This window comes from Staurois parvus, unplaced genomic scaffold, assembly GCF_062004578.1.
Source record: "Staurois parvus isolate SC_StPar_1 unplaced genomic scaffold, SC_StPar_1.0 ptg001694l, whole genome shotgun sequence".
NCBI classification, from domain to species: domain Eukaryota; kingdom Metazoa; phylum Chordata; class Amphibia; order Anura; family Ranidae; genus Staurois; species Staurois parvus.
The window spans coordinates 734837-761740 of NW_028319490.1; the positions used below are offsets into that span (position 1 = coordinate 734837).

Here is a 26904-nt window from a genome sequence, read left to right on the forward strand (position 1 = left end):
TAACAAAAACAAATAAAAATTAGTTTTGTTTTCAAAAGTTTCAGAGGTTTTTTTTGTTCATTTAGCGAAAAATAAAAAACTCAGTGGTGATTAAATACCACCAAAATAAAGCTCTATTTGTGTGAAAAAAAGGATACAATTTTTTTATGGGTACTTCTCTCAACACGACCGCTCAATTGTCATATAAAGTGCTTTCAGAACACTGAAAGCTGAAAAGTAGCCAGAGCTGGAAGGGGTTAAAAGTGCCTGGTATTGAAGTGGTTAAAAAACCTGCCTGATCTCTCTCTCTGCTCTCTTGAGACCTAGTAAAACCATGTATGTGCAGCATGTCAGTGCAGTATTTCAGGCTTTTGTCTTTGACTTATTAAAATGTGACTTTAACTTCTTAATATACTGCCTCTTCTCTCCTTCCATTGTGGAAGTAAATGGTGTGCAGCATTCCTGTGCAATATTTCATTTCTCAGTGAACGCCCCACAAATTGAACCCCGGCACATTCTATCATCACTAGTTACCAGCTTTCATGTAGGACCATGCTCAAGCACTTTAACAAGATGTAGATCAAGTAAGGGTCATGCTTCCCAGTTGCAGCCACCAGTTGTTTTCTGCTCTGGTGTGCTTACGTGTCACTGACCCTTAGGTGGGACCATCCTTGAGCACCTTGATGTTCATGTTTCTCTCACTTCCCCTGTGAGTTCTTACTTCTCGCACCGCACTTGCATCTTCCTAATTCTCTCACTGCACCTTTGTGTTCCTGCTTCTCTCACTTCCCTGTGTTCTCCTGCTTCTCTCAATTCCTGTGTGTGCTCCTGCTTTTCTCACTTCCCCTGTGTGCTCCTGCTTCTCTCACTTCCCCTGTGTGATCCTGCTTCTCTCACTTCCCCTGTGTGTTCCTGCTTCTCTCACTCCCCCTGTGTGCTCCTGCTTCTCTCACTTCCCCTGTGTGATCCTGCTTCTCTCGCTCCCCTGTGTGCTCCTGCTTCTTTTACTCCCCCTGTGTGCTCCTGATTCTCTCCCTTCCCCTGTGTGCTCCTGACTCTCTCACTCCCCTGTGTGCTCCTGCTTTTCTCACTTCCCCTGTGTGCTCCTGCTTCTCTCACTCCCCCTGTGTGCTCCTGATTCTCTCCCTTCCCCTGTGTGCTCCTGACTCTCTCACTCCCCTGTGTGCTCCTGCTTTTCTCACTTCCCCTGTGTGCTCCTGCTTCTCTCACTTCCCCTGTGTGATCCTGCTTCTCTCACTTCCCCTGTGTGTTCCTGCTTCTCTCACTCCCCCTGTGTGCTCCTGCTTCTCTCACTTCCCCTGTGTGATCCTGCTTCTCTCGCTCCCCTGTGTGCTCCTGCTTCTCTCACTTCCCCTGTGTGCTCCTGCTTCTCTCACTTCCCCTGTGTGATCCTGCTTCTCTCACTTCCCCTGTGTGATCCTGCTTCTCTCACTTCCCCTGTGTGTTCCTGCTTCTCTCACTCCCCCTGTGTGCTCCTGCTTCTCTCACTTCCCCTGTGTGATCCTGCTTCTCTCACTCCCCTGTGTGCTCCTGCTTCTTTCACTCCCCCTGTGTGCTCCTGATTCTCTCCCTTCCCCTGTGTGCTCCTGCTTCTCTCACTCCCCTGTGTGTTCCTGCATCTCTCCCTTCCTCTGTGTGTCACCACTGGTACTGGATGTAACTCCTGTCTTCTGAATAAAGGCAACATTGCTAGAGTTTCTGTATTTAGTGGTAGGACCTTCGCTTCTTGTAGATGGAGGGGCTAGGAATGCTCAAGTCAAGGACTGAGAAACTTGGGTCACTCTTAGATACGGCTATGTTTTTAATGAACTTTGAACTGGTGAAAAGAAGAGTTGAGGTTTCACCCTTCACCTTGAAGCCACTCTTGCCCATATTTCTTTGTACTGTTCCGTTTCAGATGGTCCTTTAAGCAATGACATGCGTCCTTAGATCCCAGTCTGTAGGGACGTCTTGATCACTTGTTATTCTGAAGAACCCACAAAAAGCATAACTTTGTAACAGAACACAGAAAGTAGACTAAACATGGGTTTGATCTGATCAATCAGTTTACCGCTCATTGCTCCTGAAGCTTGGAATCATAGAAATCAACATAAATAGGAGAGTTATTTTTTTTTAAATAATATATATGTTAAAAACCGCTAAATTATATGTTCTTAGTTTGTGATTCTCTAACTCTTTACTCTTACATTTTTGCAGATGATGAATCCACATTTATTATCTATGGTAAGAAAATTATCGTAAAATGCATTTTCATTTTCAAAACATTACTGTCTTGATTTCAAACATATCTCCAAGTTTTGTTGCTTTTTTGTCTTTGGTAACAGTATATTGTTGGCTCTGAAGGAAAATCTCTTTCCTCTGAGATGGGACCGCTTTAGTTCCAACAATGGCGGCCTGCATATCACTTCATATTACAGATGAAAAACTCAAACACCCCTGTCAGACTGAAATGGATAATTGATTGTCACTGTACATCAATAATCCTCATACAATGGTCAAGTAATTAATATTCCTTTAGCCATGTCCTCTAGATGTCTCTGTAATCCAAACATTTTCATTTCAGGTGAAATCTTTCATTGAACAATTTTATTTTGTTATATCCACTATAAGAACAGAAAAGTGACCGCAGAAAAAGACTGAGTGGTCCATTGAATCCGTCTGTTTGTTTCTTTTTCTGGGGGGGGGGGGTGTTTTTTGTTTTTGTTAATTTTTTTTTGTCTGAGTATAGATCTATGCTTGTCCCAAGCATGTTTGAGCCCTGGTTCACACTGAGGCGGTGCGGAATTTGCAGCCATTTCTGTGCAAACTTGGCACCACATCAGAATCGCACCCCGTTCATGTGAACTGCTACGGGTGTGTATGTTAACGACACCCTGAAAGCGGTCCTCAAAACGCGGTGCGATATGCAGAATCAGATCACGTAGGTGTGAATACGCATGAGATCCGATTCTTGTGAGGACCAAAAATAGGGTCCTGCACGTTTTTGGTATGGGTGCAGTGCAATGAGAACCATACAAAATGTACGGCTCTAATATCACCGCACACAAATCGCATGTGATTTGCACAGGAATGCAGTTTGGTTCCTGTGCGCATCACATGCGATATACTGCACCGCATGTATGTGAACCCAGGTTTAAGCTATTTACTGTTGACTGGCTCACTACCTCTGTTGGAAGTTTATTCCAAGCATCAACTACTCTTTCAGGAAAATAGTACTTTCTGAGATTAGTTTTGAACTTTCCTCCAGTTAGTTTAAGGTCATGTCCTCGTGTTCTTGATTTTGGTTTCATGTTGCAAATCCTGCCCAACTGAACCTTATTCACCCCCTTGATGTATATAAAGGTTTCAGTTATACAGTCAGGTCCATAAATATTGGGACATGGACACAATTCTAACATTTTTGGCTCTATACACCACAATGGATTTGAAACGAAACGAACAAGGTGTGCTTTAACTGCAGACTGTCAGCTTTAATTTGAGGGTATTTACATCCAAATCAGGTGAACGGTGTAGGAATTACACCAGTTTGCATATGTGCCTCCCACTTTTTAAGGGACCAAAAGTAATGGGACAGAATAATAATCATAAATCAAACTTTCACTTTTTATTACTTGGTTGCAAATCCTTTGCAGTCAATTACAGCCTGAAGTCTGGAACGCATAGACATCCCCAGACGCTGGGTTTCATCCCTGGTGATGCTCTGCCAGGCCTCTACTGCAACTGTCTTCAGTTCCTGCTTGTTCTTGAGGCATTTTCCCTTCAGTTTTGTCTTCAGCAAGTGAAATGCTCAATCGGATTCAGGTCAGGTGATTGACTTGGCCATTGCAGAACATTCCACTTCTTTCCCTTAAAAAAACTCTTTGGTTGCTTTTGCAGTCTGCTTTGGGTCATTGTCCATCTGCACTGTGAAGCGTCCAATGAGTTGTGAAGCATTTGGCTGAATATGAGCAGATAATATTCCCGAAACACTTCACAATTCATCCGGCTGCTTTTGTCAGCAGTCACATCATCAATAAATACAAGAGAACCAGTTCCATTGGCAGCCATACATGCCCACGCCATGACACTACCACTACCATGATCACTGATGAGGTGGTATGCTTAGGATCATGAGCAGTTCCTTCTCCATACTCTTCTCTTCCCATCACTCTGGTACAAGTTGATGTCGGTCTCATCTGTCCATAGGATGTTGTTCCAGAACTGTGAAGGCTTTTTTAGATGTCGTTTGGCAAACTCTAATCTGGCCTTCCTGTTTTTGAGGCTCACCAATGGTTTACATCTTGTGGTGAACCCTCTGTATTCACTCTGGTGAAGTCTTCTTTTGATTGGTGACTTTGACACACATACACCTACCTCCTGGAGAGTGTTCTTGATCTTGCCAACTGTTGTGAAGGGTGTTTTCTTCACCAGGGAAAGAATTCTTCGGTCATCCACCACAGTTGTTTTCCGTGGTCTTCCTGGTCTTTTGGTGTTGCTGAGCTCACCGGTGCGTTCCTTCTTTTTAAGAATGTTCCAAACTGTTGTTTTAGCCACGCCTAATGTTTTTGCTATCTCTCTGATGGGTTTGTTTTGTTTTTTCAGCCTAATGATGGCTTCACTGATAGTGACAGCTCTTTGGATCTCATCTTGAGAGTTGACAGCAACAGATTCCAAATGCAAATAGCACACTTGAAATGAACTCTGGACCTTTTATCTGCTCATTGTAATTGGGATAATGAAGGAATAACACACACCTGGCCATGGAACAGCTAAGAAGCCAATTGTCCCATTACTTTTGGTCCCTTAAAAAGTGGGAGGCACATATGCAAACTGTTGTAATTCCTACACCGTTCACCTGATTTGGATGTAAATACCCTCAAATTAAAGCTGACAGTCTGCAGTTAAAGCACATCTTGTTCGTTTCATTTCAAATCCATTGTGGTGGTGTATAGAGCCAAAAATGTTAGAATTGTGTCGATGTCCCAATATTTATGGACCTGACTGTATCTCCCCTTCTTTCCTCCAGACTGTACTGGTTAAGTTACTGAAGTCGCTCTTGATATGTTTTATTCTCCAGACCTTTCACCATTTTATTTCCCCGTCTCTGGACCTGTTCTATCTTATCAATATTTTTTTGTAAGTGAGGTCCCCAAAACTGGATCCAGTATTCTAAATGAGGTATAACTAAAGATCTATTTAGAAGAATCAGGACCTCCTTCATCTTGCTGGTGACCCCTCTAGTGACATAAAGATCTATATAGAGGAATCAGGACCTCCTTCCTCCTGCCGGTGACCCCTCTAGTGATATAAAGATCAATATAGAGGAATCAGGACCTCCTTCCTCCTGCCGGTGACCCCTCTAGTGATATAAAGATCTACATAGAGGAATCAGGACCTCCTTCCTCCTGCCAGTGATCCCTCTAGTGATATAAAGATCTATATAGAGGAATCAGGACCTCCTTCCTCCTGCCGGTGACCCCTCTAGTGATATAAAGATCTATATAGAGGGATCAGAACCTCCTTCCTCTTGCTGGTGACCCCTCTAGTGATATAAAGATCTATATAGAGGAATCAGGACCTCCTTCCTCCTGCCGGTGATCCCTCTAGTGATATAAAGATCTGTATAGAGGAATCAGGACCTCCTTCCTCCCGCCAGTGACCCCTCTAGTGATATAAAGATCTATATAAAGGAATTGGGACCTCCTTCCTCCTGCTGGTGACCCCTCTAGTGATATAAAGATCTATATAAAGCAATCAGGACCTCATTCCTCCTGCTGGTGACTCCTCTAGTGATATAAAGATCTATATAGAGGGATCAGAACCTCCTTCCTCCTGCTGGTGACCCCTCTAGTGATATAAAGATCTGTATAGAGGAATCAGGACCTCCTTCTTCCTGCTGGTGTTTCCTCTAGTGATATAAAGATCTATATAGAGGAATCAGAACCTCCTTCCTCCTGCTGGTGACTCCTCTAGTGATATAAAGATCTACAGGTGAAACTCGAAAAATTAGAATATCGTGCAAAAGTTCATTTATTTCAGTGCAGCAACTTAAAAGGTGAAACTAATATATGAGACTCATTACATGCAAAGTAAGATAGTTCAAACTGTGATTTGTCATCATTGTGATGATTATGGCTTACAGCTCATGAAAACCCCAAATCCACAATCTCAGAAAATGAGAATATTCCATGCAATCAATAAAACACGGATTGTACATAGAACAATATCGGACCTCTGAAAAGCAGAAGCATGCATATGTACTCAGTACTTGGTTTGGGCCCCTTTTGCAGCAATTACTGCCTCAATGCGGTGTGGCATGGAAGCTATCAGCCTGTGGCACTGCTGAGGTGTTATGGAAGACCTGGATGCTTCAATAGCGGCCTTCAGCTCTTCTGCATTGTTCGGTCTCATGTCTCTCATCTTTCTTTTGGCAATGCCCCATAGATTCTCTATGGGGTTCAGGTCAGGAGAGTTTGCTGGCCAATCAAACACAGTAATCCCACGGTCATTGAAACAGGTTTTGGTGTTTTTGGCAGTGTGGGCAGGTGCCAAGTCCTTCTGGAAAATGAAGTCAGCATCCCCATAAAGCTCTTCTGCGGAAGGAAGCATGAAGTGCTCCAAAATCTCCTGGTAGACGGCTGCCTTGACCCTGGACTTAATGAAGCACAGTGGACCAACATCAGCAGATGACATGGCTCCCCAAATCAACACAGACTGTGGAAACTTCACACTGGACTTCAAGCATCTTGCAGTGTGCGCCTCACCATTCTTCCTCTATACTCGGGGTCCTTGGGCCTTTCCATTCTTCCTCCATACTCAGGGTCCTTGGGCCTCTCCATTGTTCCTCCATACTCGGGGTCCTTGGGCCTCTCCATTCTTCCTCCATACTCTGAGTCCTTGGTTTCCAAATGAGATGCAAAAGTTGCTCTCATCAGAAAAGAGGACTTTGGACCACTGAGGACAGACCAGGTCTGTTTTTCATTAGCCCAGGTAAGACGCTTCTGACGTTGTTTGTTGTTCAGGAGTGGCTTGACAAGAGGAATACGACATTTGAAGCCCATGTCCAGGATCCGTCTGTGTGTGGTGGCTCTTGATGCACTGACTCCAGCCTCAGTCCACTCCTTGTGAAAGTCCCCAACACTTTTGAATGGCCTTTTCCTGACAATCCTCTCCAGGCTGCGGTCATCCCTGCTGCTTGTGCACCTTTTTCTTCCACACTTTTCTCTTCCACATAACTTTCTATTAATGTGCTTTGATACAGCACTTTGGGAACATCCAACTTCTTTTGCAATTAACTTTTGAGGCTTTCCCTCCTTATGGAGGGTGTCAATGATGGTTTTCTGCACAACTGTCAGGTCAGCAGTCTTTCCCATGATTGTGATTCCTACTGAACCAGACTGAGAGACCATTTAAAGGCTCAGGAACCCTTTGCAGGTGTTATGGCTGAATTAGCTGATTAGAGTGGGACAATTTGAGCCTAAAATATTCCACCTTTTCACAATATTCTAATTTTCTGAGATTGTGGATTTGGGGTTTTCATGAGCTGTAAGCCATAATCATCACAATTATGACAAATCACGGCTTGAACTATCTTGCTTTGCATGGAATGAGTCTCATATATCAGTTTCACCTTTTAAGTTGCTGCACTGAAATAAATGAACATTTTGCACCATATTCTAATTTTTCGAGTTTCACCTGTATATAGAGGAATCAGGACCTCCTTCCTCCTGCTGGTGACCCTTCTAGTGATGCATCCTAGAATTCTATTCACTTTGCCCAGCACCTGGCCACACTGTTTGCTCATTTTGCAATCATCTGAAATAAGTACCCCCAAGTCCTTTTTCTCCAAAGTGCTGGCCAACACTGTACCCCCAATGTTCTACTCTCTCAAGGGATTATTTTTCCCTAGGTGAATTATTTTACATTTATAAACATTGAACTACAATTTCCACTTTTTTGACCAATCTTCCTGCAATGCCAAATCCTGTTCCATGTTACAGACACCTCCTGGGATATCAAACCTATTACACGCCTTTGTGTCATCAGCAAAAAAATACATACCTTACCCAACAAGCCTTTAGTTATATCACTTACATATAGACTGAATAGAACAGGACCTGGTACAGAGCCTTGTGTACACCACCAGTGACTGGCTTCTGTTCTGAGTGAGCTCCATTTTTACAACCATACCCTGGTATCTATCCTTTAATCAGCTGCATATCCACTGCACCACCCAAGGGCCGAGTCCTAGCTTGTACAACTTTTGTATTAGATCATTATGTGGAACTGTATCATATGCTGAACTGATTTATTTTTGGATCATATCTTCGGCATTTGGTTCATATATTTGTTGGTCTGGGTGGGTTCGAAAAATGTTGCCGTTTTTTCTGAAGATTGCTATACATTCGTTTTTGGTTTTGATATTTCGGGTGGATTCATTATTCATACAATATATCAAAACTATTCAATATTTTCAGATGCAACTGAATAAATATAATGCAAAATTCGGTGGCCCTAAAGTTTTCAAACCTAAGACTTGCATTAGACTGTAGAACTAAGAACTGACTGACTGTGACAATTACAAACTAAATTTAAATCACAAATTTACTGGAATCCGAAATATCGAACAAATTCGAAACTTTTATTAATTTCCCTATAATTCCGAACTACTATTGCATCATGTGAAGTCAGATTTGTTGACATTTGTTACTATTTGGAGATTTGGATACATCTGAATCTCTGAAAATAACATTTTTATCTGACAATCTATTTGTTACGAAACAAAACGCACGTCTTTTGTCCACCATTTAAGACCATTAAAACATACAGTATTTAACCAGCTCCTGCCCACCGTATTAGGAAATGATGGATGGGCGAGAGAAATCTTGTTCTGGGTGGATGTCATATGTTGTCCTCTGACTCTAGCTGCACATGTGTGCCCCGGCGATTGGTGGTTCGCTGTGTCTCTTGGACACAGCAGATCACTGATCACAGTGAAGAGCCAATGACGTAGGCTCTCTGATCGCATGTAAACAGGAGATGCCGGTTATCGGCAGTCCTCTGCTCACACTGACAGCACGTGAGGAGAGCCGATAAGTGGCAATCCTCAGAGGGGAGATCTACACTGATTATTAGTACAGCCCCATCAGTGCCCATCAATGCTGCCTCTCAGTGCCCATCAATGCTGCCTTTCAGTGCCCATCAGTGATGCCTCTCAGTGTGCATCAATGATGCCTATCAGTGCCCATCAGTGATGCCTGTCAATACCCATCAATGATGCCTATCAGTGCCTCCACATCAGTGCAGTCTATTAGTACCAATCAGTGCCACCCATCAGTGCCACCTATCAGTGCCAATCAGTGCAGCCTATCATTGCCCATCAATGCCGCGTATCAGTGCCCATCATTACCCCCTATCATTGCCGCCTATCAGTGCCCATCAGTGATACCTGTCAGTGCCCTTCAGTGCTTCCTATCAGTGCCGCCTATCAGTGCTGGTCAGTGCCACCTATCAGTGCCCGTCAGTGCTTCCTATCAGTGCCCATCAGTGTCACCTATCAATGAAGCCTCATTAGCGCACATCAGTGAAGCAGAAAAATTACTTATTTACTAAATTTTATAACAGAAACTAAGAAAAACTTTTTCTCCCCAAAATGTTTGCACTTCTTTTGTTTGTAGCAAAAAATTCAAAAACTCTGTGGTGATTAAATACCATCAAAATAAAGTGATATATGTCTAAAAAAAATGATAAAAATGTTGTTTGGTTATAGTGTTGCATGACCGCACAATAGTCATTCAAAGTGCGACAGCACTGAAAGCTGAAAACTGGCCTGGGCAGGAAGGGGGTAAAAGTGCCCGACAGGCAAGGGGTTAAGGTGGAAGGCCAAGAAGTCAAAACCTAACTACCAGGGGCGGACTGACAACTCATGGGGCCCCCGGGCAATAGGGGATCATGGGGCCCCTGTGTCCTTGCCAAAACTCAAAAAAGCCTATGAAAAAGGTACCAGGGGCATCTCATGGGGCCCCCTACTGACCCCGGGCCCTCGGGCAGTGCCTGAGTTTCCAAATGGTCAGTCCGCCCCTGCTACCTATACTTAAATCTACTCCCACCCCATTCTAAGCACATTCTATCTACCCTGTAGAAGGAAAGATGCCTATAATTATCTACTGTATGCTGAGACACTCTGGTCTGGTCACATGATCTCTCCAGTGGCCGGCTTCAGTGTAGAGAAGAGATCACCGACAATGGCTGCAGATCCTAGGTGATGATATCATCCATATGCTTACATTGGGGCATCCATTATCGGCTGTCCCTCCTCTATACTGAAGCTGCTGCGGGGAGCCGGTCATGTGACAGGACCAGAATGACTGCAGAATAGGTAAGTATAGGCATCTCTCCTTTTACAGGGTAGACTGGATAGGCTTAGAATGGGGGGAGGTAACAGATTTAGGCTTAGTTAGGTTTTGACTTTCCTTCCACTTTAAAAGCAACCATGGTGAAAGTAAACCCATTAAATCACACCCACTACTTCTCCCAAGGTGAGCTCTTTTTTAAATATGGTTTCATCGGTGCTATGTGACAGCAGGCCAAAAAATGTTCAAGAGTTGGGGCAAAATCCTGTATACAAAGGAAGACCAGCAGTCAAAAACATATGCATCATGATACAAAAATAGAAATTTGGGAACAAAGCATCCAAATTTCCATCAAAATCGACGAGTGCAATCGTATCGAAGGTTTGGATTTTTAGAAATTTGTGCATTTTCTGTTCTTTTGCACAAAGATATCCCATAAAATCCATACCAGACCTGTATTGGTCATTCATTTCAGTTTTATACAAGTTTTAGCTCTGTTTTAAATAAAAGGTCAATGTATCTGGTTCATTTTTTAAATGTTAATGTTATGTTTTTACTTTCCAGATAGCCGTGCAGCAATTTATCACGCAATAAGTATTTCCAGCAAACATTGGAGTGTCACCATTCTTGCCCCATCCATCTACACTGTTGTGTTCCTTGTGGCTCTTCCTCTCAACATCATGGCGATCGTCATATTCTTGGTGAAGATGAAGGTCAGGAAGCCGGCAGTGGTCTACATGCTGAACCTCGCCATAGCAGATGTCCTCCTCATTAGCGTCCTGCCTTTTTATATTGTCTACCGATTCTTGGGATCTAACTGGCTCATTGGAGAAGGAATGTGTCGCTTTGTCACGGCAGCATTTTACTGTAACATGTACTGCTCCGTCCTGCTCATGACAAGTATCAGCGTGGACCGTTTCCTGGCCGTAGTCTACCCGGTGCGGTCTCTCTCCTGGCGCAAAGTAAACCGAGCCTGGCTGGTGTGTGGTGTCATCTGGGTCATCTCATTGGCCAGCACTGTGCCTCTTCTCATAAGAGAACAAAGCAGGTTATTTCCTATGCTGGATAACACCATGTGTCATGATATTCAACACTTTGGGGCTTATTTCGTTTTCAATTTTCAGTACTTCTGCACTGTTTTCTCACTTTTTAATTTCTTACCATTATTCATTACAACTTTCTGTTACATTGGAATAATCTGCAGTCTCAGCAGATCAAAATTTAATCGCACACATAAGAGATCCCGATCTATCCGCCTCACCGTGGTTGTGCTGAGTGTGTTTGTCCTTTGTTTTGGCCCCACCAATGTTATTTATTTAATTCACTACACGCGGGTGATTGATAATTATGATTTCTCGCTGTATATTGCTTACATCCTCTCTTCCAGTATCAGCAGTATAAACTGTAGTCTGGATCCTCTTATCTATTATTTTGCATCCTCCGAGTGTCAGAAATATGTCTACAGCTTCCTGCGCTGGAAAAAAGATTATCGCTCAAGGGTAGAAGAAAGGTTGACCCCTGAACACAAAGAACAGTCAATAGAGAAAATGTATTCTGTTCAATTCACTAAGAGTGGATTCGTTATTTAAAGTACTTTGTGTCTGGGCAATATTTAAAATGTTTTTCTTACACGTTAAAATCTAAATTTTGTATATAGTAGAAACTGCATTGCCCATTTTAGATGATTTTACCAGGAAGACTCTTGACAATTCATTTGCAGAAGATTAACTTTTAGCTGCTATTGAATCCACCCTGCAGGTAAGTGTCATGGTCCTGAAGGATTCAACCCTAAATTGCATAAGACATTTAAGAAGCATTTTCTTCTTTTATTGCTCAAGGTCTATAATTCAGTCTCGGCAGACATTCCATTCATGCTTCAGACCCTAGTAGCCAATATTTCCCTGATTCCAAAGTCAGATAAAGATCCTTCTCATAGCTCTAGTTGTTTGCCTATTTCCTTTATTTTGGACCTTGGTAGCCATTATTTCCTTGATTCCAAAGCCAGGTAAAGATCCTTCTCATTGCTCTAGTTATCCGCCTATTTCCCTTTTTTAGCATCAAGCTAAAATAGATGCAAAAATAATTGCATTTGAACAACAGCCACTCTTACCAATGCTGATTGATCAAGTAGGGGTTTTCCCGGGTCAGAGGCCTGTGACAATACCCTCAAAGCAGTATTAAACCCAAAAGCAAACAATTATTTTATTGCAGCTTGCCAATTCTTAGATGTCATGGCTTCATTCATATTTTTTTAGGCTTTCTTTTTTCTATTTTCATCCAGTGATCCAGCCAGTAAGTCTGTTGCTTTTCAAAAGAACACGTTCTCTTGCAGATGTTCTGTATCAGTTATGGATGAGACAAACCATGCCATTGTCTCCCTTTCTTGACAACTTCTTTGCATGGCTATCTTACTTTCTCTCCTCTGAAGTACTCACCATCATCCTTGGTGACTAACATTCCAGTCAATGTTAACACCTGAGACACTTCTCAACTACTCGGCCTACCCTTCTCTATTATCTTAACACAATGGACACAAACCACCACTCCCTCCAATGGCAACACCTCCATCCTTGTTTACTCCCACCTCTGCACTCCTGGCAAGCTCTCTAACACCCCTTTTTCCTCTCATCTCCTTTTTCCTTTCTCCTGTCACAACCTTATCAGTTTCACAGTGCCTGTCTCCAACCTCTCATGCCTCCAACCAGCAAACAGTTATCCGTAGAAACCCTCGCAACCTCAACCCTTCCCTTCTTCATCCTGCTACTGATTACCTTTATAACAAAATCACAGCCCTGGCCTGCCCAGACCTAACCACTTCTGTCTACAACAACCTACTATTATCCTCCCTGGAAACATTTGCTCCTCTCTCTACATGCGGAACCAGAACTCATCTGCTACAGCCCTGGCAAACAGATGATAGGTGAAGTCTCAAGAGATGCAGCCGTGCTTTTGAGTTAGCACATCATAAATCTAACTTTCTGCAAGTCTTCACCTTCTACAAATCAGCCCTTCTCAAATTGCCTCCACACTGCTAATAAAGCCTACTACACCACTCTCGTCAAAACCTTCTCATTCAGTCCTCATTGACTCTTTTCTACCCTTAATTCTTTACTTCACCCCCAATCCCCCACTGCCTCCACACAGTAACTTACTTACTGCCCAGGAGATTGCTAGTCATTTCAAAAACAAGATCAACACAGTTTGTGATGAGTTTTCCAGTGTCCAGCTTTCTCCTCCAACCAACATACCAGGTCCAACACCGCACTCAATAATTTCCTCCTTCAACCCGGTTACTACTGGAGAAGTTGCCAAACCCCTTTCTGAGGCCCATCTCACTACTTGTCACCTGGACAATTTCCCCTCACAATTACTCCAGCCCTCTTCCTGTCCTATCCTAAACTCTCTAATCCACATCTTCAACCTCTCCCTCTCCACCAGCACCTTTCCCTCCCAGCTCCAACATGTACTGGTTACCCCATGCTTAAAAAACCCTCGCTGGAGCCCACCTATTTAAAAAACTTAAGACCCATCTCCCTGCTCCCGTTTGCCTCCAAGCTTCTTGAACACCTTGTCTGCAACCTTATGAGTTGCTACCCCTCTGACAACAGCCTTCTCGATCCCTTACAGTCTGGCTTCCGCGCACAACATTCCAAATATACTTTACTTCAAGTGTTTACTGTCTATGGAGTATGTTCTCTATTTATTCTTTTTTTTTTCTGTAAAATATATAATTTCTAATGTGGATTTAGGGATGAAAAGCTGCATGCTAAGTGTCCTTTTGAAAAATGTGTCTTACTCCAAGTGTTTAAATACTACCTATGGACTATATTTCTCCCTCTGCTGTAAAATATATACATAAATGTATTGATTTTTGGATGAAATGCTGTATGCTGTGTCCTTTTAAATACGGGGCTTCCTCAAAGTGTTTAAATACTGTCTATGGAGTCTGTACAATAACTGTTTTTCTTTTTTTTATTTGTGTATACAGTATACACTGTCTATGGAGTCTGTACAATAACTGTTTCTTTTTTTTATTTGTGTATACAGTATACACTGTCTATGGAGACTGTACATTTTTTTCTGTGATATATATACACACTAGTGTTGATTTCTGAAAATGCAGCCTACACCAAGTGTTTAAACATGGCTGGATCCAGGAAAGGTCCTGGGTAGGCTGTGCCCCTCCAGAAATCAGTTGCACCCCCCCCCCCCCTTCCCAAGGCCAACTTCTGCCCTCTCCACCCTGGACACTGTACCTGGCCATTGAACCATACTGCAGACAGCTGTACTTTCCCTGACCTTGCAGCTTTATACACATTAGAGTTGATTTACTAAAACTGGAGAGTGCAAAATCTGGTGCAGCTGTGCCCAAGCTTTTGGTTTCTAAAAACCAATCAGCTTCCAGGTTTTTCAAAGTCTAATTGAACAAGCTGAAGTTAGAAGCTGATTGGCTGCCATGCATTGCTACACCAGATATTACACCAGTTTTAGTAAATCAACTCTGTAATATATATACTGCTCTACTAAGTTGATGAATGGGGTAGCAGGGGGCCCAGCAAGGTGGAGGAGGCTGCCTGTAACACTCCCCTGTCCTCTAATTATGTGAGGTTGTCCCTCAGGGATCTTCAATATCTCTGGAGTTGATAAGCAGGGCTGATGGGGTGTAGCTGTCCCCTCCACTCAGACTCCTTCACTCAGGCTGAACCCACAGCTGAAGAAGGTAAGAGGAGGAATGTAGGGGCATACTGTATATTCCGCAAGGCAAACAAGGCATTTGCCTTCAGCGGCATTTTTCAGGCATTTTTCCGCCCACCGGAAGAAGGGACGCTGATTCTTCTGGGTACCGGGGCTGGCCAGCAGAGCAGAGTGAGGGGAATGCCCCCCCGAAGAAAGGATTATGAGTGTACAGCACAGACTGACCCACACCCAGATGGTGGATGGAGACTTCACCTTCACCCTGCCTGCCGGACAGGGGGAGTGCTTCTTACAGCCTATGAAGATGGGGGACTACCCTGGAACTGGAGTACCAGGTAATCCCATGAACAATGATCATCTATGGGAGCGCTGATCACATGGACTGCCTGTTGTCACCAATACATTCCATCAGAGTGGGTGCGGAGTCACAGGATAGCTGTGGTGTGTGGGGAGGTCATGGTGGGGGGCTGGTGAGCAGCGGAGGGGTGTGTGCGCAAGATTTTTTGTGTTGCCTAGGGCAGCAAAAATTTTAAATACATTCCTGCCCTAGCCTGCCACTCTACTAATCTAGCAGTGACCCCTGTCCTCTGCTCTGCCAGCAGTGACCCCTGTCCTCTGCTCTGCCAGCAGTGACCCCTGTCCTCTGCTCTGCCAGCAGTGCCCCCTGTCCTCTGCCCTGCCAGCAGTGCCCCCTGTCCTCTGCCCTGCCAGCAGTGACCCCTGTCCTCTGCCCTGCCAGCAGTGACCTCTGTCTTCTACCCTGTCAGTAGTGACACCTGTCTTCTGCCCTGCCAGCAATGATGTCTGTCCTCTGCCCTGCCAGCAATGACCTCTGTCCTCTGCCGTGCCAGCAGCGACCCCTGTGCCCTGCCGTGCCAGCAGCAACCCCTGTGCCCTGCCGTGCCAGCATCAACCCCTGTGCCCTGCCATGCCAGCAGTGACCCCTGTCCTCTGCCCTGCCAGCTGTGACCCCTGTCCTCTGCTCTGCCAGCTGTGACCCCTGTCCTCTGCTCTGCCAACAGTGACCTCATCCTCAGTCCTGCTGTACCATTTCCTCCCCCCTATGACCCCCATTCTCATCTCTGCTGACCCCTATCCTCTGCCCTGCACTGGTATACTACCTGCTGTCCTCCCATCCTCTACCCCCCTGACATTTTTTATTACACCTCTGCATCAGATAGGCTACACTTGGCCCTGTGTTTAAATAATGTCTATGGAGTCTGTACAATATTTCTTCAGTTTTGTTTATGAAATATATATATATATATACTCCAATGCTGATTTTTGGGATAGAAAGCTGCATGCTGTGTGTCATTTTTGAAAATGCAGCCTACTCCATATATTGGAATATTTTCCATTGAGTTTGTACAATATTTATTCCTTTCTTCTGTGAAATATAAACACATGTTGATTTTTGGATGAAACTACATGCTGTGTGTCCTTTTCAAATGCGGCTTACTTATCTATGTAGGTTGGGGGTTAAGTGGATGTGTTTTTTGCTGGCAGTGACCTTATAGTGCCCTGAGATGGAATGCATGCTCAATAGACCTGTAATCATTGTGGTAAGCTTTTTGGAGGGTATATGGTGTAAAATTATGACAGCTTGTAAAAATGTGATTGTACCAGCAATATGTTTAGCTCTTTAGATACTCGCACACGGTCCCTGAAGAAGCAGAGGCTCAAGCTGTGAAACACGTTGGACTTTAGAATACTGGAGAATGCACAAGCATCATGCTGGACTTTGTATAAAAGTTTTTAGCACTTTTTGGTGCAGTTTCTTTTATGTAATTTTGTGATTATATATGTGGATTGTGGGATACAGTTTTACTATGTAATTAATAAAATTTTGTATGTTTTATGAATCTTAATTGTGCTATTGTACTCAGTGCAATTGTCCTCAGTACAAAGCCTTTGTAGTTCCCTTTTTTATGGATTTTTTTGCGTCCACAAGATATTTTGCATATATGTACTGTACATACCCAGTTAAAAATACCCATTCCAAAAATGCCAAGGACTGGATTTCTGGGTAGCCAACATAGGCCTTCAATGGTGGCAAGGTGGATAGGGCAGCACAAAGCCAACATAGGCCTTGACCAAGGGTGGTAAGGTGGACAGGGCAGCACAAAGCCAACATAGGCCTTGACCAAGGGTGGCAAGGTGGACAGGGCAGCACAAAGCCAACATAGGCCTTGACCAAGGGTGGCAAGGTGGACAGGGCAGCACAAAGCCAACATAGGCCTTGACCAAGGGTGGCAAGGTGGACAGGGCAGCACAAAGCCAACATAGGCCTTGACCAAGGGTGGTAAGGTGGACAGGGCAGCACAAAGCCAACATAGGCCTTGACCAAGGGTGGCAAGGTGGACAGGGCAGCACAAAGCCAACATAGGCCTTGACCAAGGGTGGCAAGGTGGACAGGGCAGCACAAAGCCAACATAGGCCTTGACCAAGGGTGGTAAGGTGGATAGGGCAGCACAAAGCCAACATAGGCCTTGACCAAGGGTGGTAAGGTGGATAGGGCAGCACAAAGCCAACATAGGCCTTGACCAAGGGTGGTAAGGTGGATAGGGCAGCACAAAGCCAACATAGGCCTTGACCAAGGGTGGCAAGGTGGACAGGGCAGCACAAAGCCAACATAGGCCTTGACCAAGGGTGGCAAGGTGGATAGGGCAGCACAAAGCCAACATAGGCCTTGACCAAGGGTGGCAAGGTGGACAGGGCAGCACAAAGCCACCCTTGGTCATGGCTTATGTTTCCTACCCAGAAATTCAGTCCTTGGCATTTTTGTAATTTGATAAAAATGAAGGCTCCATGCTAAAAGTACAATTTTTAACTAACACAAAAACTTGTCTAAACAACACAAGGACATCCATCCAGTTACCCTCTGTCAGATCGTACTACAGCACCAATGAGGAAAGCTGCTCACAACTGCAAAGGGGTTGAACTGGAGTTAAAGCTGAAAATGGACCAATTTCATTATAATTATAAAATAAAATGTCAAAATGTACCCAACAATATACATATAAAATAGTACATTGCACACATTTATAATAAAAAAAAAGTACTAAAACTCTAACAAACTTGAAGTGGTGTACAGCCATTTCCTTTTCATTCATATTTTTAAACTATAAGTGACATCAGGTTATTCTAAAGGGGAAGTTTGGGCTGGGAAGGTTTCACTTCCAATACTCCTAAAGTGAACCTATGGACATAATTAAAGGCATTGTACGCTTTATTGATTTATTTTTGTTTGTTTTTAACGGGTATTGGTTTAAAAGAGAAGTATGGGTTTGTTTTTTCCCCCAAATCATACTTTCCTAAGTATGCTGCATACTTAAGGGTGAGAACTCAGCGATCACATGAGTTTGAGTTCTCACCACTGCTGTGAGCAGAGAGCGGTGACTGTCAGTCACCGCTCTCTGCTCCCCACTCCACCCCACCCCCTGTGCTCACTGGAGTGCTGGGCTGTGGAGGGGGAGGGAGCAGCTGGCTCAGGCTCTCAGCAGCTCACTGGGAGGCTGAGCCAGGTGCTGCTCCAGGCTCTGGGGTGGATCCCAACTTTAAAGTCAGGATCTTTCCCCAGCCTGGACTGGCTGAGTGACATCAGCTGATAGCGGACTTCAGCCGGCTGTCAGCTGAAAACTGGTCACAGGAGTGCAGAAGGAACTGCAAAGAGCTTTGGCTGTACTTCTCCTTTAATACATGGCAGGTTCCAAAGTGAAAGCACAAGTTTCAGCGACAGTCCCTGCCCATTGACCATGCCCCTCTGATGCGTTTCACCCTAATCGGGCTTAATTGTAGGGGAAACAATGGACAGGGACTGTAGCTGAAGATTGTGCTTTTACTTTTGAACATGGCTGATACACACAGTGATACACACAGAGTGCTGCTTGGGGCTTTGTATTAGTAGGTGTTCATGTAGTTATATTCCCCCTAGTCGTTTGTTTGCCTTACCCTGATGGGCTCACATGTTGTGACTGCAGTTTATAGCGGCAGGGCTGCTGTTAGAAACCACGGGGCCCCATACAGCCAACGTGGGCCCCCCCCCCAAAGAAACACTATGCTTCAGTTATGAATGGACACAGTTAGTGATTGGTACTGATCACTCATTGTGTTCATTCAGGAAAGGAAAGGGCTGGCAAATGTGACATATTTACCGGACCCCTCTCCCACTTTCCAACCTAAACGATCCAATTGTGTGCTTGCATCTGGCGGTGGGAAGGACAGGAGAGAAGCCGGCAGCACTGTGGGGGAGGGGGGGCACACAGGGGGGCTGGGGCAGCAGGGGGAAATGTATGGTGCACAGGGAGGAAGATGGGTGCAACGGGAGGGGGCAATTACTGGAACCGAACCCCTGTATGGCTCTCTCTACAGTAGCTGAGGGCCAGTGGGAGGGAGAGAAGAAAATGGCAGCTTTAAGCTGCTGCAGAGAGAGTCATACAGGGGATCGGTTCCAGTAACTGCCCTCCATGCTGTGCTGATCACCATCCCTGCCCACATCCGATTCACCTAGTTGCCTGGTCCCCTTTGCTTGCCTGGGCCCCATACAGGAGCACTAGTGGTACCCCCTTATCCACAGCCCTGTGTAGCGGCATGGATGATCGATTCCCTTATTTCCATGTATTCATTTACCTAGCTTGTCCCTATTCCCAGGCCTCAAAATACAAAGTTTATGCATTAACCTGTGCAGTACCATGTCACATGCTTCATATCTGAACACAAACAGAGACTGCTGACACCAGAATGGGAAGATTTAAATTATAAGTGGTGCACACAGGGCAGCAAATGAAACTACATGATCAATGAACTTATGCGGGTGAAAAAAACACAAGGTGCAGGTAGGAAGGTTCACAATGTCTTTAAAATTGAAAATTTACATTACGCAGAACATTCTTTTCACTTTATGATTTGCCCTTCCACTGCCACTTAACCCCCCAAAACTGCCTGTGCAAATACTGTGCAAAGAAAACATCTCCCCCCCACAGCAAAAATCATCACCCATCCAGCAGAGAGGTCCTACTAATAAAACATCCACAGCAGAATCACCACCTCCCTAGCAAAGAGCTCCTCCCTACCAGAATCCCTCACAGCAGAATCATATACCCAGGAAAGAGCTCTTCCCCAAAAGAACAACCCCCCCCCCTCCACACACACACAGAGCAAAAATCCCTCATCCCACGCCAAAAAACTCCTTCCTCTCTTCACCTCTCTTCAGTCCCTAAGAGCAACCTAGAAGAGTCTTCTTGGCTTTGAGCCACAGCCCTAGTATTGGAGGTCTGTGTATGAACTGTGAGGAGCACCAGAAGAGAATGGTGTCAAGCAGGGGCGGACTGACCATTTGGAAACTCGGGCACTGCCCGAGGGCCCGGGGTCAGTAGGGGGCACCATGAGATGCCCCTGGTACCTTTTTCATAGGCTTTTTTGAGTTTGGTCAAGGACACAGGGGCCCCATGATCCCCTATTGCCCGAGGGCCCCATGAGTTGTCAGTCCGCCCCTGGTGTCAAGACATCATTACCTGGGGTATCAAGCAGGACATGTGGAGCATGTGCCCCAGTTGCCTCTGGGCCACATAGCAACATTTTGATGGGGTCTCTCCATTATGTCACTGTGTAGCATTGTGACAACACCGTCACTGACCAGAGCATTCATTTAGCCTAAATCATGGACAGGTAGTAGAAGAGCAGTCCGCGTAGTCACTAATTAATAGGGACCAGTGCTGTTAATAAAAGTGGTCAGGGGAGCAATAGTGCACATAATTACCTTTTAATATTAATTCTCCAGGTCCTACATTAGTATACAACACAGAAAGGCACCACTTCTAGGTCAGCCACTCTGATGGCTCTTACCTGCAACATGTGCCTTGGGCTACCGACACCAGAATAAGGTGTACTGGAGCTCCTTGGGAATACCAAAATGTAAAAAAGATGAAAACTGCACCATCCATAAAATTCAAGCTTACATACCCAGGTAGTGCTTACTCCTGATGTATGGATCCCCTTATTCTGGATGATCTTTCTGGCAATGCCACACCCTCTGACACACCAAGGCTTAAAAAAGGAGAATTTATTTGTGCAAAACACCCAACAAGGCAAAAACAGGAAAACAGCAACAGCAAAAACAATCAAGTATTTCTGTATATACTGTAAGTCTGTAATCTAGGCGGTCCTAACTAAATGCGATATTAGAAGTTAAAAGGTCCTTGAGTCAAAACACCTCTCACTGGCTAGTGTAGTATTGAACATTGAGTCCCAGAATCCAGGGTGATAGTTCCCAAACAATGTTCCAAATTTAGGGCACCTCTATCTCTGTAAGCGGATTAGGGGAGTTGTGACCAGTGGCCTCTCACCACCGGTCCGGTCATCAGAGTGGGAGGAGACTTCATAACAGAATCCATAATGGTGAGAGGCCACTGGTTACAACCCCCCTAATCTTCTCTTGCAGAGATATCACCACACTAACTCGGAACACAGTTTGGGAACTTTCACCCTGGACTTGGGGACCCAGTGTTCAATACTACACTGGCTAGTGGGAGGGGTTTTGGAAAGACTCAAGGACCTTTTAGCTTCTCATACCACATTTACTTAGTCCCCCCTCCCTAGATTAAGGGCTCAGGTACAAAAATACTGGATCCTCTCATTGTTTGTTTCATTGTAGCATTGCTGGTTACTTTGGACTCCGTAGTGGTGATCTCTTATGAACCAGATGACATTCCTTTCCTCCAGCCTGATTAATCTCTGTGATGGCTGAAGCCTCTGTGCAAATGCAGCAGCACAGTCTAACTCTGACACAGTGGTGGGTTCTCTCAAGAGCAGATTCAGTGGCATCCTCCAATTGTCACCTCTCACGCCCCGTGAGACTGCCCCAAGATTTAACCAACACAAAGACTTATCTAAACAACACAACGACCAGTGGGGTATTTAGATTTTGTGCTGCCCTAGACAACACACAAATTTTGCACCCCCCCCCCCTCCCCAATGAGAGAGCGAGAGAGTTCAATAAGTGTGTGTATGTATATATGATTCTCTCTCCCTTTATTTCTGTTCTCTCTCTCCCCCATCCCTTTCTCCCTCCCTCCTCTCTCTCTCTCTCTTTCTCCCCCCTCTACCTTTCTTCCCCCCCCCTCCCTCTCCCCCATCTCTCTCCCTCTTTCTCGCCCCCCTCTCTCTCACTCTTTCTTTCCCTCTCCCCTCCCCCTTCTCTCTTTCTCCCTCTCTCTCTCTCTCTTTTTCTTTCTTTCTCTCTCCCCCCCCCCCTCTCTTCCCTCTCTCTCCCCTCCCTCTCTCTCCCCCCCCTCTTTCTTCCCTCTCTCTCTCTTTATCCCCCTCTCCCTCTTCCCTCTCTTCCCTCCCCCTCTCTCTCTTCCCCCCTCTCTCCCCCCCTCTCTCTCTTCCCCCTCTCTCTATTTCCCCCTCTCTCTCCCCCCTCCCTCTTCCCTCCCTCTCCCTCTCTCTCTTCCCCCTCTCTCTCTCCCCCCCCTCCCTCTTACCTCCCTCTCCCTCTCTCTCTTCCCTTTCTTTCTCTCCCCCCCTCTCCCTCAGATCGTATGGGACCACACACACACACCCACCCCCCCTCCAAGGGCTGCTGATCTCCGTGCAGCAGGAAGGGGGGGAGGTGTGTGCAGCCCCATACGATCTGTTAGTGTGTAATCTGCTGGATGGATGACAGGAGGCAGAACCCACAGAAGACAATACAGCTCATCTCCTCCGGGCTCTTTCATCGCTTCTTTCCCTGCTCCAGGCATTCCCCTGGTCCTGGCTTGTCAGCTGTTAGAGGGAGAGGTGCACGATCGTTGCTCTGCAACTGCCCTCCCCCACAACACTCTTCCTGCTGTCCGCCGCTGCTCAAAGGGTCCCTTCTTCGAGGGTAGGGCGGTGCCGCCCCCCTAAAAATTTCCGCCCTAGGCAAACGCCTTGTTTGCCTCGCGGTGGATACGCCCCTGACAACGACGTAGCATCCTTGTACCCCGTCAGGTCTTACAATGACACTCATGAGGAATGTTGCCCACAGCTCTAAATGGACTAACCTAGGGTTAAATATAACAATGGGCCATTTTGTTTACACTTCTCAAAAAAATGAAAGGAACACTTTTTAATCAGAGTATAGTATCAAGTCAATGAAACTCCTGGGATATTGATCTGGTCAGGTAAGTCGCAGAGGGGGTTGTTAATCAGTTTCAGCTGCTTTGGTGGTAATGAAATTAACAACAGGTGCACTAGATGGGCAACAATGAAACAACCTCCAAAACAGGAATGGTATTACAGGGGAGGCCACCAACATTTTGTTCCTACTCATCTTTTATGACTGTTTTTTACTATTTTTTTGGGCTAGGGTCAGTGTAACTACTGGTAGCATGAGGCCATACCTAGAGCCTATAGAGGTTGCCCAGGCAGTCCAACTCCCCCAGGATGGCACATCAATATGTGCCATTGCCAGAAGGTTTGCTGTGTCTTCCAGCACAGTCTCAAGAGCATGGAGGAGATTCCAGGAGACAGGCAGTTACCCTAGGAGAGCTGGACAGGGCCAAAGAAGGTCCTTAACCCATCAGCAGGACCGGTATCTGCTCCTTTGTGCAAGGAGGAACAGGATGAGCCCTGCCAGAGCCCTACAAAATGACCTCCAGCAGGCCACTGGTGTGAATGTCTCTGACCAAACAATCAGAAACAGACTTCATAAAGATGGCCTGAGGGCCCGACGTCCTCTAGTGCAGCGTTTTTCAACCACTGTGCCGCGGCACACTAGTGTGCCGTGAGATATTGTCTGGTGTGCCGTGGGAAAAATTCCAATTTCATCCGCAACATGTGGCCTCGGCTCACAAATAGACCAATCGTTAGAATCTAATGATTGGTCTATTTGTGAGCCGAAGCGCATGTTACGGACTATAAATAGCTCCGGTGTCACTGTTACACTGACAGGAGAAGACATCGCAGTAGATCGCCGATGCGCAGAAGAGCACCGAAGGATCTGGACTCTGGAGGATTATCGCGGACTCAGCACAGAAGAGCGCTGAGTGATGGATCTGGAGGAGACAGGAGCAGAAGAGCGCTGACTGATGGATCTGGATGGAGTGTGACGGACAGCGGCTATCTGGAGGAGACAAGCGCAGTAAGTACTGAGTGACAGTGAGACAGGAACAGATACTGCAGTGATGGACAAATTTTTGAAAAGGAAAGAACTGGACTCTGAACAAAATTCGGAGCCAGATAAGAGCCCAAGTATGAGTGGGGATCAAAAGAAAGCAAAGATGGTTAGCTCAAGGAAATTCTCTGGCACAAGGCAATATAGCGAAAGCTATATTTCATTTGGATTTACTTTCACCGGAGATGCAAAGAAACCAACTCCACTGTGTGTGGTGTGTGGTGAAAAGCTATCTAACAGTGCTATGGTCCCAAGTAAACTTAAACGCCATCTCCAAACGAAACACCCTTCGCTTCAAAACAAGAATGCGGACTTTTTTGTTCACCTGCATGAAAACACGGAGAAACAGGCAACTTTCATGAGAAAAACCACAAAGGTAAATGAAAGAGCTCTTAAAGCTAGCTATCAAGTTGCTGAACTTATAGCCAAGTCAAAAAAGTCGCACACTGTGGCAGAGACATTAATACTTCCCGCCTGCAAAGCTATTGTAGAGGAGATGCTCGGACCTGAAGCAGCTAAGTCAATATAGGCACAGAGGTAAATTTTTTTAACATTTTCTAATGGTGGTGTGCCTCGTGATTTTTTTCATGAAAAAAGTGTGCCTTTGCACAAAAAAGGTTGAAAAACACTGCTCTAGTGGGCCCTGTGCTCACTGCCTGGCACCATAGAGCTCAACTGGCATTTGCCATTGAACACCAGAATTGGCAGGTCCACCACTGGTGCCTTGTGCTTTTTACAGATGAGAGCAGGTTCACGCTGAGCACATGACAGACGTGAAAGGGCCTGGAGAAGCCGTGGAGAATATTATGCTGCCTGTAACAGCATGACCATTTTGGTGGTGGGTCAGTGATGGTCTGGGGAGGCATATCCATGGAGGAATGCTCTGACCTCTACAGGCTAGACAATGGCACCCTGACTGCCATTAGGTATCGGGATGAAATCCTTGGACCCATTATCAGACCCTACGCTGGTGCAGTGGGTCCTGGGTTCCTCCTGGTGCACGACAATGCCTGGCCTCATGTGGGGAGAGTATGCAGGCAGTTCCTGGAGGATAAAGGAATTGATACCATTGAATGGCCTCCATGCTCACCTGACCTAAATTCAATAGAACACCTCTGGGATGTCATGTTTCGGTCCATCCGATGCAACCAGGTTGTACCTCAGAGTGTCCAGGAGCTCAGTGATGCCCTGGTCAAGATCTGCAAGGAAATCCCCCAGGACATCACCCATTGTCTCTTTAGGAGCATGCCCCGATGTTGTCAGGCATGCATACAAGCACGTGGGGGCCATACAAACCACTGAGGACCATTCTGAGTTGCTGCAATAAAATTTCAGCAAAATGGACTAGCCTGCTACATATTTTTTTCACTTTGATTTTCGGGGTGTCTTTGAATTCAGTCCTCTGTAGGTCGATCATTTTCATTTCCATCAAATGTTGGGACATCCCTATGTTCCTAACACATTACTCAGTCTATATCAGTATAATATCTAGCAGGAGATTTTTGCCATTAAGATCTGATGTGTTTTCAAAGTGTTTGTTTAATTTTTTTGAGCAGTGCACACATGCCACAGTCCTCGTACCCACTAAACCACTCCTAATGCCTCTTTCAAAAATGACAATCTCACAGACACACATAAACCTCCAAACAAAGGATTATTTTTAAGCACATTTACAAACATCTTCCATGTGCATTGGTGATATTTACCTCTAAAGCAGCGGGTCAGGTTTCCAGCCTCTCTCCCATAATGTCAGGTTCTGGGATGTTCCCCCCCATCTCCTTCATTCACAGGAGAGACCATGATCTCTCTGGATACAAATCTATAGACCACCATCTCTGGGAACAGTTTGGATTCGTCAAGACCTATATGGACGGCTAAGTATTACTCTATTTAAGCATTATATGGCTTGGAACTTTAATGGATTAAGTTGGTGGCTCTATCACTAGGCAATTACTGGGTCACACAGTTTGGAGAACTTTCCAATGAGGATCAATTACCAATAGGGGAATAGTAAAGGTGCCATGCTATAAGCTACACACAAGGATGCATGTGACGACATGGGCACCTTTTCCCTTGGAGCCTTCCAGTTATTTCTGACATATTTGCCATAACTTGCTCTGACTCTACATTGCTTCTGTGTGGTTTGGTCTATGCAATTTTGTCGTTTTCCTTGCTGGTGAAGCTTTGTATATGCAATTTATTCCACAGTTGCTATGGTTGTTTTTTTAATAATTGGCCAATTATGATTTTATAGGTTAGACAGTGAGATTTTGTATGTTCAAGGTTTTCCCAATAAAAGTATATTTTTTTATCTTCACAAGATAGAAAGCAGTTTGCTGGGTCTCTTACATACGCAATTTCTTTAGGGATACTGTCAGGGATCCCCGCGATCCGTCCCTCGATGGTCCCGGCGCAGGCGCACTGCTCCTCCCAGTACACGGGCACTAGGTCCGGGCCGGCCGCGGCGTTCGAGTTCGCGCATGCGCAGTAGAAGCCGCGGCCGCCCGCTGGGCACCAATGGCAGCGCAGGGCGGGACATTTAAAGGTCCCTGAGCTGTCATTTCGTTGCCTTCTGGTCTTACCTGCATTCCTGATCCTGTGAACCTGTATCCTGTAAGTTATTGACCCGGATTGCTCTTGACCTTGCTGATTTCTCCTGCCCAGACCCTTGCTTGCCTGACCTCTCTCCCTGGATGCCCCTCTGTAGATCTGACCTCCTGTTGCTGACCTGGCGTGTGACCC

At 45.3% G+C, this 26904-nt stretch overlaps 1 protein-coding gene across 1 annotated transcript in view; it reads left to right on the top strand.

The window, feature by feature from the left end:
* Positions 1 to 14233, top strand: part of LOC149434723 (proteinase-activated receptor 1-like) — a 35867-nt gene extending 21634 nt beyond the window's left edge. Inside the window, exons 4-5 of the mRNA XM_089663469.1 lie at positions 2197 to 2223; positions 10896 to 14233. Coding sequence (XP_089519595.1) covers positions 2197 to 2223; positions 10896 to 11920 — 1052 coding nt within the window. The 3' untranslated portion in view covers positions 11921 to 14233. The remainder of the gene's footprint in view (positions 1 to 2196; positions 2224 to 10895) is intronic.
* The last annotated feature ends 12671 nt before the right edge of the window (positions 14234 to 26904 follow it).